Source organism: Syngnathus floridae, chromosome 20, assembly GCF_059516105.1.
Source record: "Syngnathus floridae isolate MCC-2025c chromosome 20, RoL_Sflo_1.0, whole genome shotgun sequence".
Taxonomy (NCBI): domain Eukaryota; kingdom Metazoa; phylum Chordata; class Actinopteri; order Syngnathiformes; family Syngnathidae; genus Syngnathus; species Syngnathus floridae.
In genome coordinates this window covers 2,162,678-2,177,866 of record NC_142432.1, presented here as the reverse complement: position 1 = coordinate 2,177,866, position 15,189 = coordinate 2,162,678, and the positions used below count along the sequence as shown (strand labels likewise).

Here is a 15,189-nt window from a genome sequence, read left to right as displayed (position 1 = left end):
GCAGGTGAGGAGAAAGACAGGTGTGAAGTTGTGGGAGGATTATAGAATCACATGGAGGCAATAACAGCTCACTGTTACTGTTAAATTGACAATACTTTATAACTCTAAATTTGATATTTATACATTATATTTTTTCACAGATATTAAATGTCGTGTATTCAGTATAATGCTTATACTTCCTGGGTATACATATTCAAACGTAAGGTCATGTACTAATTCTAATTTGAAGGTGCCACTTTTATTTTGTACATGTCATATATACACGGGAAAAACTTCAACGTGAATATTAACTTGTGCACGTTCGATTTAATCGAGGATTCGATTATTAGATACAATTCTCTCACCTATTTTACAGAAAGATTACGTAGATATTGGCTTTCAGTCTTTTCATTTTGAATTTAGAGGGTAAAAAATAAAAACAAATCTTGTTGTCGTTTTCCCAGTATGTCACTTGCAAAAACACCGTTAAATAAATAAACATAGACGTCGTAGCTCCGTCAACTCTCCCGTTCCACCTTAAAAAAATCTTTTCCGGGTTCCGAAACGTCCCCTTTAAGACACGAATCGCTTCTCGTAGCAGCCGCCAGAGGGCGCAGCGAGACTGCATCATTTTTTTTCCTTGTCTCGACGTTCACGAACCGATGAGCATTGGGGATCAAACCAGTGCTCTCTTCTTTTTTCTTATAAGAAACATGCGCATATTTGCGAGATTTCGTTTTATCTTAATAATAACTGAGTGTCCCAACGGAAGTGGGACTATCCTGCATTTGTTCTATTTATTTCAGACCCGCACTAAAAAATAAAAATGGAAGGTTTTTTTTCTCTCATCGAATAAAGAAATCAAAGGACCACCTAAGTGTTTCATCTCTACATTATAAGTAATATAAAAATAATTGTAAAACATAATTAAATATTGTTGGTGAATTAGTAGTACGTCTTCATTCAAATTGGAATTTGACAAATGGTTTTCCTTTAAAATCTATTCCACAGGCACACATTTTTACTAAATTGTATTTTAAGCGTGCTGGTACGTAAAAGCCCCCGGGCCTTCTTTAAACCTTTTAAACTTGTTAAATTGATGAATGAGGGTGTCAACGAATTATTTATAAAGTGGTGAGTGAAATTAAATACAGGCATTTGGTTTCAGCGAGCGGGAGAAAAGGAAAATCAGAACACTGCCATCAATTAAGTGTTTTGAATTTTTACTTTTTGTCTTTAAGAAAATCATATTGAATGGACTGTGCTTCTACGTGATAGGCTGAAGCGATCTTAAGCCACAGTCTATCATGTAATATGATGTTTAAAGAGGGAATTCATGTTTTTGCAGCAAAATTAAAATTAAAACATTTCTTTTATTTTTTTAACTACATCTTTAAAGTATTTGAATTTGCTTTTTATTGGTTTGAATTACTCCCCACTTGTCCCTCTAAAACAACAACAGATTCAACTAATTGAATTGGCTTCAATGAACTAATATTAAAATAATAAAATCATATCTACACATGTTTCTCTTAAAGCAAATAACAAATATTAAACACGTCGATTACGTTTTCATATGAATGGTTTCATCCCTCACTCGGGTAAGGGGCGGGGGTATACACACTGGACTGGCTTTCAACCAATCAAACATTCCATTTTAAACCTTACAAGTATGTTTTTTTATATGGATGGAAACGGGAGTACTCGAAGAAAAGCCGCGCATTTTTATGATTCTATAAAGTTAATCTGATTCCCATTGAGGACACAAAACTAATTCTTGACAGCTGCATGCTGGACTAATTTCAATATTGTAATCCAGAAGGAAGGAATCGAGGCAATTGGACATTTGTTGTTTTTTTTTGCTGAAGACGTTTCTCCTTTAATCCAAAATGGTGTGCGTTTAATAGGTTGAGCGCTTTAAAGCAATATTTGCGGATTGACATGATCTGGACGACTAGAAAAAATAAAGTAAAATAGAATTTGACGTTTCATTGCAAAGGAAAATGTCAAAAAATGACTGATTGAGGTTTCAATGACATGAAATAGCAGAGTCTGCCTGCATCAGCACATCCATTTCCATCGTGACACGATTCCCCCTAAGAAGAATAGATTCCTCATTTTAAAGAAACATCACTGCAGTGACGTCATGCACTCAGACATGATCTATTGCAAAAGTAGAACAACACCTGATTCTTCTTCTTGCGCCTGAGGCTTCACAGGGGGAATTTTGCTTTAAGGGGGTTTTCTGCAGCCAATCCAATTCAGCTGCAAGCGTTTTAAGTCGCTCTGTCAAAAAGAAAAAAAGTATAATAAAGCAAGCGAATGCGTGCTTGTGCGCGTTCATGCGCGCATGCGTTCGCGCGCGTATATAAACATTTGTTTCATAATTACATAACTTCAGTGGCCTTCGGGGGACTTTATAACAACTGAAATATAAGAGCAAGAAATATTTTATATTACATTAGATGGAAGAAACTGACGATTTAATGATGACTTACTTTTAGAGTCGCACTTAACCCAATGTATAATTTTAAATGTTCATTCTTAGTCTCCTGTGACATTAAACATATTTATTCAAATGCCCTTTTCCCTTGGGGGGAAGGGGGCTGTTTGCACTCAGATTACACTCCAAACAAGCCTACATCACTTTATTAATGAAGACCCCCATGGTTAGAAAAAGCAGTTGAGCAAAGAAATCTAATGTAATAGCCACAATTAACTTAAATGTATTGATGTTGTTTAAAAACTAACAACAAATAAAAAAGCTTATAATATCAGCAGGACACTTCCATGGCATGGGCTACAAAGATCCTCCTTGCGTTTCCCTTTGGCCCACATCCTGAATACTCAAAGAAGTTAGCTGCAGGAACCTGATCAGGCACAAACCCCCCTTGCCTCCCCCAAAGAATGTGTCCTATACTCTCAAATAAAAACAAAAAGCATTTATTTAAGGACGCTCCTCTGCACACATTGGCACATGTTTTCTCCCATATATGCCCTGAAGCTGGCTCATGTTTGACATGTGGCCCTGAAGTGAAAAAAATGTGGGCTGCTAATCAATGATCAACAAGATCAGGCCTGAATGTCACAGAGGAGTGATTATTGGTTGATTTAAAGCTGACTCAACATTCCATATTATGATCATTTGCACAAAATAATACAAGACAAATTTAATCATGCACAGTTCTCATTTAACACTGTCAGAAAATTATTTTTTTTACTGTGGTTATTATTTGCATTGTAGTTAATATATATATAGTGCATCTTCGTCAAGCTTTGTAAATGCTAATTATTTTATTCAGACTGGGTCAACACACACATACAAATATGTTTACAATCCAGCAAACACAAGTCTTGCCAAGAAATTGTGCATCTGGTTGATCATTGACGAGCTAATAAAAAGAATCGACCCATATTTGCCCCCGAATCCGAACTCTAAATAATTACATGTATCAATAAGTCTAAGTCTGACACTGAGGTGTTGCTGCCTTCCTGGTTGGAAGCTTTTTTTGTCCACACCCTGAGCCTGTTCCTAACTCCCTGGTATGAGGAGGGTGAAAGGTCACCGCTGCTTGTGGCCGTGTTCAAATCCCTCTATAGAGCCTAATGCTCTCAAGTGACCTGTCATCTCACAAAAGGAGATATTTGTTTGCAGGCCATAGGACTGACTGAATGTGAAAAACATCTGCAATTTTGAATTAGAACAAAGGTTGCTTTGCTAAAAATTGTCTTGTAACATTTTGGAAATTCACTACATGTATATATGATTCAGATTGAAATGATTGCATCACAGCTACAATCTTGTTTATAAAAGTGTTTTTATTTTTGCTTTGATTTTTACAAAGAAAGGTGCTTGTGTAACCCATTGCCGTTGCTAATTCTGTAATTATGTAGATAGCTATTACAGATATGAAGAATAATATAATGAAATCCATAATACAATATGAGCAATACCTCAGCAATTATGTGCAAACTATTTTGCTTTTCCCCCTCAACTGACTCATTTACTTTAATATTCCGAATGTAGGTCATGAGTTGTTGTTTTTTTGTCATTTGTATTGTATTTTATAAATACCAAAATATGACTTAAAGGAACATTTCTTAATATTATAAAATCTTATTTCTGAGTGACCGTCATGTATTTTGCATTGAACTGAATGATTGAATTCGGATTTAATTCCTACATACTGGGGGGAAAAAATCAATTCACGCAAAAGTGTATGTAATGCGTTTAATTGTGGTGTATAACAGTGTATAAATTATTCTCGTTAAGTCTGATGAATAATTCATGAGCTCTGCTATATTGAGCTCAGGGCCATTGAATAAGCAGAATAGCATTTTAATCACCATTTAAATACATCGCAGTTGAAACCGGATAAAACATTGTCAATGAGCTTGCAAAATTTGATTTTATTGATTGTCTCGTGAAATACTAATAAATTGCTCCTCCTCTGCTGTTTTTGCTGGATATTTGGCTGCGTGCAATGCACGGAAAAGCCTGAACAAATTCAGCTGAGCTCCATGACCGAGCAAAAGCCCTCCGTGCTGTTTTTCCCCTACTTCTCCCGGGCAAACTCCCCCCTGGAGGACCCCCGATCTCTCCCGCTTGGGTCTTTTCAGCCCTGTAAGCATTTGAATGAAGCTTGCAGAAGCACGAGTCTATTCATAAAACGCTCCTTATAAGCCACTTAAATAATTTGGATAATATATACGTTGACATGCGGTTGGCTCAATATATTTTGGAAAATATCACATGTTATTTTTTGGTTACTATTCTCCACACATTGTGGCCACCAAATCTTGCCCGCTCCGTGTGTGTAGGTTTGGGGGGGGGGGGTGTAAAACAAGCGAGCCGCTCCTATTTACTTGACTAATCCAACCTCAGCCATGCGCTATTGTAGACGTGACGTACAACATTAGAGGAACTTAACTGCTAATTAATTGCAAGACCACGGACATGATGTTGGAAAGCACCGAATTATGTTGTGCATTGTTTGTTGAACTGCTGAATTTGTGTTTCATTTATTTCTAATTGCTATTATTCATCCATCTATTATCTAAAGCGTTTATATAGGGTCACGGGCTAGTCGGGCAGAATGCGGCGGACAACCTGGTAAACTTTAATTTGACCTGTTTAAAACAAGTCAGTGCAAAGTTTACTAAGCTTGCGAGCACGAACACGACAGTAAATCCCATGCATTCTTTTATTGTATTTATTTGTATTTGTCCTTGCAATAATTTTGTAAATTATACAATTTTAAACGTTAAAGTGTCAATTACTTGATTACGCTTGAATTGAACTTTGTAAAATAATATTCTCAAATTTGTTGAATTTTCAATTTTAAACTTTAAATGTAAATGAACTGATAACGCTTGAATTAAACACGAATAAAAAACACATGTTTCTGTTGATTTGTTGCATAATTAACACTTACTGCAGTGCAAAGACACACATTCAGATTAAAGTGTGTAATGTTATTAACGTGCTATCTTGAGGCATGCGGCAGCTTTACGTGTCAGCTTAATGTGCATCAACTCGCTGTATGTTGACCCTCGTGTGCCTGCAACACATTATAGTTTTATTCATATGGATTAAACCCAAATAAAATGGGTGTGGATGGAAGATAACCGGCACATATTTTACAGTTGAGAGATCATAAAATAAATCAAATGTATGTCTGCAATAACCTCCCCAAGTGAGTCTTCCCTTGCTCAATTGTCTTTCATTCTATTGGAGTTACAGTCTGTTGGTTCTCAATCCGCGCTGGAATTTAGCCGTCTGACTCTGCTTGTGTTCGGGCCCCTCCACGCAGGCTCCAACGGCTGGACTTGGGTCGGCCAGCCGAGGTTGCCTGGCGGGGATCTCGAGCTTGGAACACACCGGCAGAGAAAGCCCCATTTATCAATGGAGCACAATGTCATGGCATGTAAAAGCAAGTCTGCTCAAACTTTTTCACTCACTTTTTGGGTATGTGCTTCACCATACAAATGATCTCCAATACAAATATTCTCCTTTCATTTGCTATTATTACCACAAATTATTTATAGTCGCAAAAGTATAAGCTGCACCCTGGTTCTTTATATTTCATATATGTTGTATAGCAACAATTTTCCCCCAGAGCACCTGAAACAGCCAAATAAACAAATACACTTAATACAAGCTTGGACAATATATATTTTTTTTCAAACCTGAAAGATCATTAAGTGGTGGTGAAATAACAATATAAAATGTGACCCATGCTGTGAGTGCTTGTGTGTGTTTGTGATTTCCAATAAGGCAATTAAAACATGTAACTAAATGACCAACTTTGTGTATCATTGAAAAGACAAAACCAAAAAGAGAGTAGAGAACAATTTCTATTGTTTTTAGAATTGCATGGCAGAACAAGTCAAAAGTCTCATGGGCGATATTTGTGGCCCACAGGCCATAGGTTTCTCACCATTGTTTCCTTATTCTAAACTCAAACCCAAAACAAGTTTTTTTGTAGAAAATGATCCGATAAAACAGTCTTATTACACTCAGTTGGGTTTAATGGGTGTTTAATAATAATACAAAAAAAAAAAAACAAGAAAGGAAAGTGCTTTAGAAATCCACTGTTCAAGTTTCCATTTTGAGTGCAGTTGTCCCATATGCAAACAACAATAACAACAAAAGTCTGCAAACAAGAAAGCTCAGAAAATTGACAAAAATAAATATTCCGTTTCACAACCAGTGACTTCAAACTCCACGTCAAAATATATGACCTCAAGTATTGTATTTAAAAAAAAAGTCAATGAAGAATATTGTCATTAGTCAATATTGTTTACAATGATAGCATTGGTGTCACTGCGCTATCGGACCATGACCACCCTCTTGTCCATGCAGCCGTGCATTGTGGGCCCTGCGTGAGAAAACGTGTATGCGTGCGTGTGTGCGTGCGTGTGTGTGTTGCAGGGCGATTTGGGTGCAGGCTATTCCTCTTCCTCCTCTGCCGTGCAGCCGATGCTTTTGACATGCGGATTAAAGGTTGAAAGCTTTGCTCTTGCAACACAGCAACCCGCCACCACCCCCTGTCTCGACTGTGTGCACCCCCTCCCCTTCCACTCCACCCTTTTCCTGCATTTTTTTTTAATCCATGGGCCTGCTCATGTAGCACCTAGGGGGCCAAAGCTTTTTCAAATAGCCAGTTTACAGACTGGAAATAGGGCTCAATGTTTGAATTGTCACTCAGTGAGCAGAGGCTTCACATGTATACTGCCTGCTTTAATCTGGCATTTGAACATTTACCATACGTTGATTTAAAGCAGTTTTAAAACAATCACCATTTAAATATAATCATATTAATGAGAGCCACCTAAGTTTCGCTAATGTCACTCAGCCGGGGGGCCTTTCTGGGTGCTCGCCATTCACCCGATCTGCTCTGTTGCAGGATGAAAAAAAAAACCCTGCCAATTAGCAGGGCGTAATTGTCCTGAATTATAACATCTTCCACATTTCCTTAAAACACACACACCACACGCGTAGGTGCAACCGCAGTCATTTCCACGTGTTTCCTGGTGTGCCTGCTGACGCCTTAACGGCTGAAATTTGAGCTACACACAAACAGCTTGGAGTCACTACATTCATTGGTGCTCAGAAGGTTACATTTTGTGTTTGATAAATAAAGCTACATTTCAAAAATAGGGTTGTTTTTGGTGTCCCTCAAGAGGAAATATAGTAGACTTGACTGAACCCTGAATCAGATTAATGAAAAGCGGCTTCACAAAGAGAAACCTTCATATCAAATTGAATCCTGAATGAAAAGGTAATGTCAAATTGTATTGTGGGTGTACATTAAATCAACAAGGCAGTTTTTTTTTTTTTTTTAAATGCAACCTTTGTGTTTTGGTCAGGCAGCCCACGCTTGATGCAGGACCCCTAACAGTAACAAAGTGCATTTTGCTTTCTTGTGCTTTGTCTGCTTTGTTTCTAAGTGGCCTTGGGCTGCCCCCCCCCCCCCTCCCTTTACACTGAGACCAAAATATACCCCACCTCATATATTCCAATGTTCTTGTTGTGAAGTCGTGGCGTCGTGGCGACTGAGCACTCGCGTGTAACCACTGATACATAAATGGAATCGATCATGTGAATAATCTCTGCCTTGTGTTTTCCCCATACTATTTTTGATTGTCTCTGTACATAAGGCTTATGTTGTGTCTAACAGGGCCTCGTGGGCATAATTCACAAAAATTAAACAGGGAAACAATTGCATTAAAAAAGACTATGAAAATTCCCCTCCAACCAGCATATTCCATATGAATATTCTTCAAATATAATAAAGGCATAACTGTGATTTACAGACATAACCCTTTTGGACAACTCCAACATTGAACGCTTGGAGCATATTGGGGCTTTGTGGTCAGCACATCAATCATAGGGGGAGAACATAGCTCAGGTATAGAAAACGAGTGGCACATAATGGAACAACCCTGATAAATGTTTTTAAATTCACCAAAGCTTGATTAGAAATAGTATAACCTTGTCTAAAGGAATTGTTTGATTCTACTATTTTCAATCTCTTTCAGATGAAGCACCAACCAGAGACACCCTGGTACAGTAATACAATCCAACAAGTCGAGAAAAATAAGATACAAAAAATATTTTGAAAAAGTCAAGTCATGAGAACTTAGGGCTGGTAGCTTCTTTTTTAATATATATAAATCCACATTGAGGGGCCTCAGTGATTTTTGCTTTTTTCTTAAACGTCAATTGACTACCTGTAATTTACTCTTGTCTTAAGCTGCAATACAATTATAATAAATTTATAGGAGTGGGTCGGTTTTAAGAATGAGGCTGCTTTTTTTGTGTGTATTTTTTTGTTTTTTGCGCGCCGTTCAGTAGACCTATTTTGCTGTCTTGTGAGTGTGTGGGGGAGGGAGAATATGTCCGCCTGGCTGCCAACTCCACACGGGGTGAGACGGAGGGGGAGGCCCGGGACCCCTCAGAGAGTTGAGGGAGTAAGCGGGGCATAGATCCCCGTCGCTGCCAACCACCAGCGACGGCGAAAACGGGAAGTTTGCCATGAGGCTGAAAGGCATTTTAGCGCTGCTGCACGTCGATGCGTTCGTACTGCTGCGTTTACGTCGGTTGGGTAAAATCTCCGCGGAGCCTTCCTCGCAGGGGTGAGAGGAGGTGGAGGAAGAGGAGGAGGAGGCAGCCCTGCTGACCCTGGCTTGTTTTGATTGCGCCCTGGAAAGCCTGGATCTCCCCCCCAGCTCTGAAGCCCTGCACTTTTTAGTCCTCGTCTCCCCCTCCTCGAGTCGGTCTTGGATGCTCTTATTATATCCGTATGAGCTGAAGGGGCACGCGGGGGCCACATCTGGGGTATCCTCGGCGGATTTCACATCCACTGCTGCGTCTGTTTTGCAGCAAAATTCACTGTTGATCGATGGCACTTTGAATTTGACTGCACCGATCTGGCTCTGGTATTCATATTCATCGGGATAGTCTTCCACTTTTAATTTCACTTTGTGGAGAGCGAGGGGCGGCGTCCTGGCGACCTTGCAGCCGCTCTCGGAACGAGGAGAAGCCGTCACGGAAAGCTCCTCCGTCTCGGTCTTTATTTTCTTGGGCGGAGTGGGCAGTCTTTGTCCGGTATATTTCGCGTCTTTGTCCCGGCCACAGTGCTCGTTGATGGGACACGCCAACGTCTTGCGTGATGCAGAGACGGCCTTGTTCGTGCGGACGCGCTCAAGCACCGAGTCGGTGTTTGCACCCGTCTTGTCACGTCTCTTTTCTGTGAAAACAACCGAGAGGAATTTGGATCCAGAGTTATTCCTAAATTCGCATTTCTCGTGGGCCCGCTCGGCTTTATGAGATGTGGCGACGTGACTCTGCGGTGAGTTGTCATTCTGCTGCTGCTGGTGGTTGTAGTGAAAAGTGGGCTGCAGAAGCAGAGGCGCCTTTATAGGGTTAAGAGTTTTGGCGAGGGTCCCCACCCGGGCCCGCCTAAACCGGATACTCTGAACCGAAACCCGACTCGAAACAGAGCTGGAGTCTGAATGAGAGGAGCTTTCTTCCTCCTCCTCATCCGAGCTGACTTCTGTACTCTCAGACTGGGTGTCATCATCTTCCTCTTCTTCCTCGGAGCTGCTGCTGGTGGAGAAGCCGGAACCAAAATCCGAGTCGGGGTAGGCCCAGTCCGAATAGGTACTGGACTCGGTATCGCTGCTCTCCGGAAAGCTCTGTTGGAGTTGATGAGGGTGAAGGTAAAAATCCGGGCTCAGGTGGAAGGCACCAAAAGCCGTGCGGTGCGTAATGGAGGATTTGGGTTGTACGAGCAGCACCGGAGGGACGTGCTGGTGGTGTCTGCTCCTCCAGGGGTGTCTTACGCCGTCCCTGCCGCCGCCGCCACCGCCGCCCCCCTCGCGCCTCCTCTTCCTTTTGTGATGAAAGTCGCCGGCTGCGCGAGACAGCCTGGACTGAGCAGCCATGGCGGACTGGAACGCGGCTGCGGGAGCGCTCCGAAAAAACGAATGCCTCTGGTTGAAAGTCACCCGTTTCCCTTGTAACTTGGTGGTTTCATAGTTTTTAAAGTGTCTGTGACTGGACTTTGTAGCCGAACGGTAATCTCGTCCGTGGGTTTTGTGGTAAAAGTGAGGTAGTTTGGAGTCGCAGAGCTCTCTCCGTCCCCGGCGCGCTTTGTCTTGCACGCCGTGCAAACTGAACCAAACTTTTTTCTGCCAAAGCTCGGCTTCGGCATGGAGGAGCCCCTCGGACCCGCGCCCGTCCCCAGCCGGACACGACGTGGTTTTGCTTTTGTTGCTGCCGGACTTCAACACTCGCTCGGTCTTGCAGGAGAAGTAGAGCGCCTCCACGTCCTCCCGCGATATCAGCGTGCACTTGGCTGCGTGGAAAGCGATGGAGTTTATTGCTTTGAGCTTGCGCAGCTCGTCCAGGTCACAGTGGTGTTTCTTCACGTTCAGGTGGTCCATGCGCTTGTGCACGGTGGTGCGTGGAATGTTCTTGAGCAGCTCGGTGAAGACCTGAGACAAAGCAAACATCTGCTTGCCTTGGATGAGCAGGTATCCCAGTCTAACTCCTTGCATTTCCTCAAAGCCACACTCCAGGTCTCCCATGTTCTATGGATCAGCTCCAAATGCTCTAATCCCGGCTATGGGTTAATCAGGGCATCCTGCTCATACTTCCACGACAAACTTTGACATGCCGATTGTCAGGTGGAATGAGCCGGCTGCATCCACTCGGCGCACATGCACACAGTCCGGCATGGTGGAGGAATGAGACGGAGGCGTCCACCGAGCCGGGGGCTGCTTGCTGTCACCTGCCTCTGCCGGCTCCACTCCCCTCTCTGGTCGGCAGCAGAGCGAGGGGAAGGTGTGCACAACTGCCTCAGCCAGAGGAATAAAACAGCGAGTGGAGGGAGAGGGGGGTGGGAGAGAGTGAGAGAGAGAACTGTGTGAGGGGAGGGAGGAGAGAGAGAGAGAGAGAAAGAGAGAGAGAGGGGGGGCAGCTAAAATGCAGCTGCTATTGTGGCAGCGCAAATAAAATGACAGCGAAGGGGAGGTGCGCCAGTCGGGAGACACCTTCATCAATTAATGCTCACGGACTCGACGCCCATTGGATGCCCTTGACAGGTGATGCAATAAAAATGATATTCCAACCCCACCCACCCCGACTCCCACATCCACTTTACAATCGCCGACAGCCTGCAGTAAATCACTCATAATCATGGCCAGGATATATTGTAAAAAAAGAGAGAGAGAGCGAAAAAGACGATAAAAATATACTGGCGTTTTTTATGTTGCTTTCACTTTGGATTTTCCTTAAAATACACATTGAAACCATGGCGATATACTTGAGTTGCTTTTTCACAATGACGCTCTTAAATCCTGCTTGTTGGCTTTTCATCCGCGTGTGATTTCCTCTCCCTGCTTCCAGCATTGTTCTATTTATTCCACAATAATTTTTGCATTCACTTAAAATAAGCATCTATTTTATAAATTAAAAATTGTACCCTAACCCTTACTGTGTGTTCATTTTAGAGTGTATCGTTTCATTTCTAAACAAGCATTTCACAAAATTGAGATGAATTTATGAACAAGGATTTCACAATTGCAATACCAAAAAGGCATTTTACGCACACATATGGATACGGTTTTCACACAAACACGCACACGTATCATTCAGGATGATAGCAAGCGCCCATCTTGCGCGCACACCACACACGCGCGCACGCAAGCATAAGTGCGCAAACACGCTTTGTCGCAGGTTAAAGACAAAAGTCGGTATCCGCAATCTTGTGCGCCTCTTTGCGGGCCTCCATTTGTACACCGGTGTCCCCCTTCATATCCCCGCTTGACGTTGCATCTTTTGTTATGCTCCAAAACGCGTGAGTTCCCTGCGGCCATTGCAGTCCACATGCACACAGAGGCGTGCGTGATGGGGCCCATCCACATGCCGGCAAGAGTGGATGTGCTTGCGTGCGTGCGTTTCACAATGTATAAGCCTATTTACTTGTATACGATCCACTCCGTGTCCTTTCGGTCCGCAAAGCCGCATTAACCAACTGAGAAGCTCACTATATTCCAGGTACCAGACCTAAAGGTATTTAAGTGACATATGGTAATGCAGAAATAAGCGAATTTACACGTAGGCAATCGTGTTTGTTCTTGAGGATTTTTTCCCCCTATTGTTTCTCTGCTGTGCCTCCGAATATTGGGTCATATGTTGACTTATCGGGGTGCGTAAATGTGCAGTGCACGGGGCTCCCTCCTGTACATGCAGATTGTGCATGACGTGCAACATTACCGAGCATGCGGACTTTTTACGGATGCAGAGGGTAGGAAGGGGGGGGGTGCTTTAGTTTCCGGGTGCCCCAGGGAATAAGTTGAGCTCATACAACCGAGCACGTTGCGCCGAACCCGGTTTGAGAAATGAGGAACCCGCATAGGTATTGGTCCTTGCGAGATTCTCATGAGATGATCGTTTCACACATTGTTTATTATTGTTTTGGATTAAATGCAATTTTAAGATTAATGTCACGTATCCAATTATGTCAAATTAGTGAATATTTAGGCGACATGTAACTGCGGGCGCGCGCGCGTGTGTTTTAAAAATATAGAAAGCCTTTATCATACTGGTAATCGCAACATATATTTGCCTTTTTTCATCTTTTTGCGCAAACTGAAGATACCTATATTTGTTTCATGAGTTATACACACATTAGTATTTACTTAAAGCTGCAAATAGGCTATGTATTTATATATTTTTGAATGAACAAAATACGTGCGTGTATTGTATTTTAATTTATTTATTTACTCAGCCCAATTCTTCTAAATCATATTTGTATGTCATTGCTCTAAATTAAGGTTAAAAAAAAATCATTGAAATTTCCGTAGTAATTTCCTTGAGAAGAGGGGGCCATTTGTTATGTAGATTTATGTGCACCAAATGTCATAGCGTATTGCTTCCTTCTCCCTCCGGTGTCTGCACGGATGTTTGAAGAACGACTGGCCGAGAATGAGAGCTCATCCGCGGAACGCAGTACAGCGACGCCCCGCTGGCTGCTGAAGGAAAACCTCCCAGCAGACCAGAAGTTGCACTTTAAAACCAACTCAGGTCATGTTGACGTGTGCTGTTTACCGCAATTTAGTAATTGTTTGCAGTCAAATATGATTTAAATTAGCTTTACATTGTAATTTCTACTTTATAATGTTAAGTGTGTGTTTTAACTGTAAATTTGGAAATGGTATGACTCATGACTAAAGTTAACATTTTCTAAATACCACTTTAAAAGCAGCTTGATCATGCACATACCTATAAATTCAAACGCATCTGATTGCCAGCCTGCAGTCAGCACATTTGTTTTTGCATTAACTACTGGCCAAGGAGGTGAGGGCACTTGTAAGAGCATAGACTTTTTATGACACAAAGCCACTGCCCCCCTGCCAAAACAATGAATTCCACTCTACCCCCCACCACCCAGGGAGAATGTGATTTCACATGCAATCCGAGCCTGAAGTGTGCGGACAGTGGTGGGGGGAGGGCTCGCTTTCACCTTTCACCCCGTCGTGTTGGACCACAAAAAAGACCATAGGTGCATACAGATGAGCCAAACCGTGGTTGAACTAAGAAAGAGAAATTCAGATTCGGGGAAAGTTTATTTGTCCGGCTACAACTACATTTTACAATTTAAACAATAAAGTTTGATTCAATTTAACAAATTGAATCCTAATTTATGCATATAATACAAATCTATTCAATCACCAATCAAATGTAATGATGTTTGAATAATACATACCACACAGAAAAAGCCAATAGAACCCAATGTTCAACATTGCAGTGACAGTGTTTTCTAATCAATAAAACACTAAATTGGGTGAGATAAAGCCACAACTACATAAAAAAACATGCAAGCGCAAGTAAATAAATAGTGTCATATATTGTCTTAATTTTACATGATTGATTTTACATGATCATTTTAGGAAACCAAAGATGCTTAGTGGTATTTATGATCGCACGGTAATGTGAATGACTCATTAATAAAACATTTATTGTAAAACAAGCACACGGCATCTGTTTGTGAACATAAGTGCGACAAAATACATGTCCTACTCTTGGCTGTCACTACTCATTTGTTGAGGCTTGTGAGGTCAAACTGTGAAAACATTCTTGCTTCTTCGGCTGACTTTTTGCTACAAACCACACACGTGCGTGAAAAAAATGAAGGTGTGGGATTTGACACACACAAATGCACTCAATTGAAACAATTGGAAAAAGTCTTGGAATTTAAACGTGGGGAAATAAAAATGTACATCTGAACAAAATGTGACATTTATTTGTACCTATTTGTCACAGTCACACAACTTATTGCATTTTACAAAATACATCGCTTAAAAATTCCAAATTTGACAGGAAATCCTTTTGATTTACATATATAGACAATGTATTCCCTATTTTGCAGTTGTGTGAACAACATCTCTTGAGATGTAGCATCTTAAAATGCATCGGTGAATATGTTCATTTTGGAAAGAGGTCAATCCAGAGCAGACAAAATTAGCGAAAGAAACATCCTCTCTGCAACCTGAGGAACATTACTGATGCTTGAGGCCGACTTGAGCTTAATCACGTGCAAGTTGTAAAAAAAAATGACTATTTGTAATTTTCAGTGTTTCAGTAGTTATATGGGCCCCTCCACAACCACTGCCCCCTCCAATACCTCCCTTTGTTCT

At 41.5% G+C, this 15,189-nt stretch overlaps 1 protein-coding gene across 1 annotated transcript; it reads right to left on the bottom strand.

Moving 5' to 3' along the window:
* Positions 1 to 6,502: 6,502 nt before the first annotated feature.
* Positions 6,503 to 11,628, bottom strand: skida1 (SKI/DACH domain containing 1). Its single transcript, XM_088364053.1, has one exon. The coding sequence runs from the start codon at positions 11,074 to 11,076 to the stop codon at positions 8,842 to 8,844; it is 2,235 nt and encodes a 744-aa protein (XP_088220179.1). The 5' UTR covers positions 11,077 to 11,628; the 3' UTR covers positions 6,503 to 8,841.
* Positions 11,629 to 15,189: the final 3,561 nt, after the last annotated feature.

Coding starts and splice junctions, on each gene's coding strand:
- skida1 (XM_088364053.1), bottom strand. CDS start 11,076: ATGGGAGACCTGGAGTGTGGCTTTGAGGAAATGCAAGGAGTTAGACTG.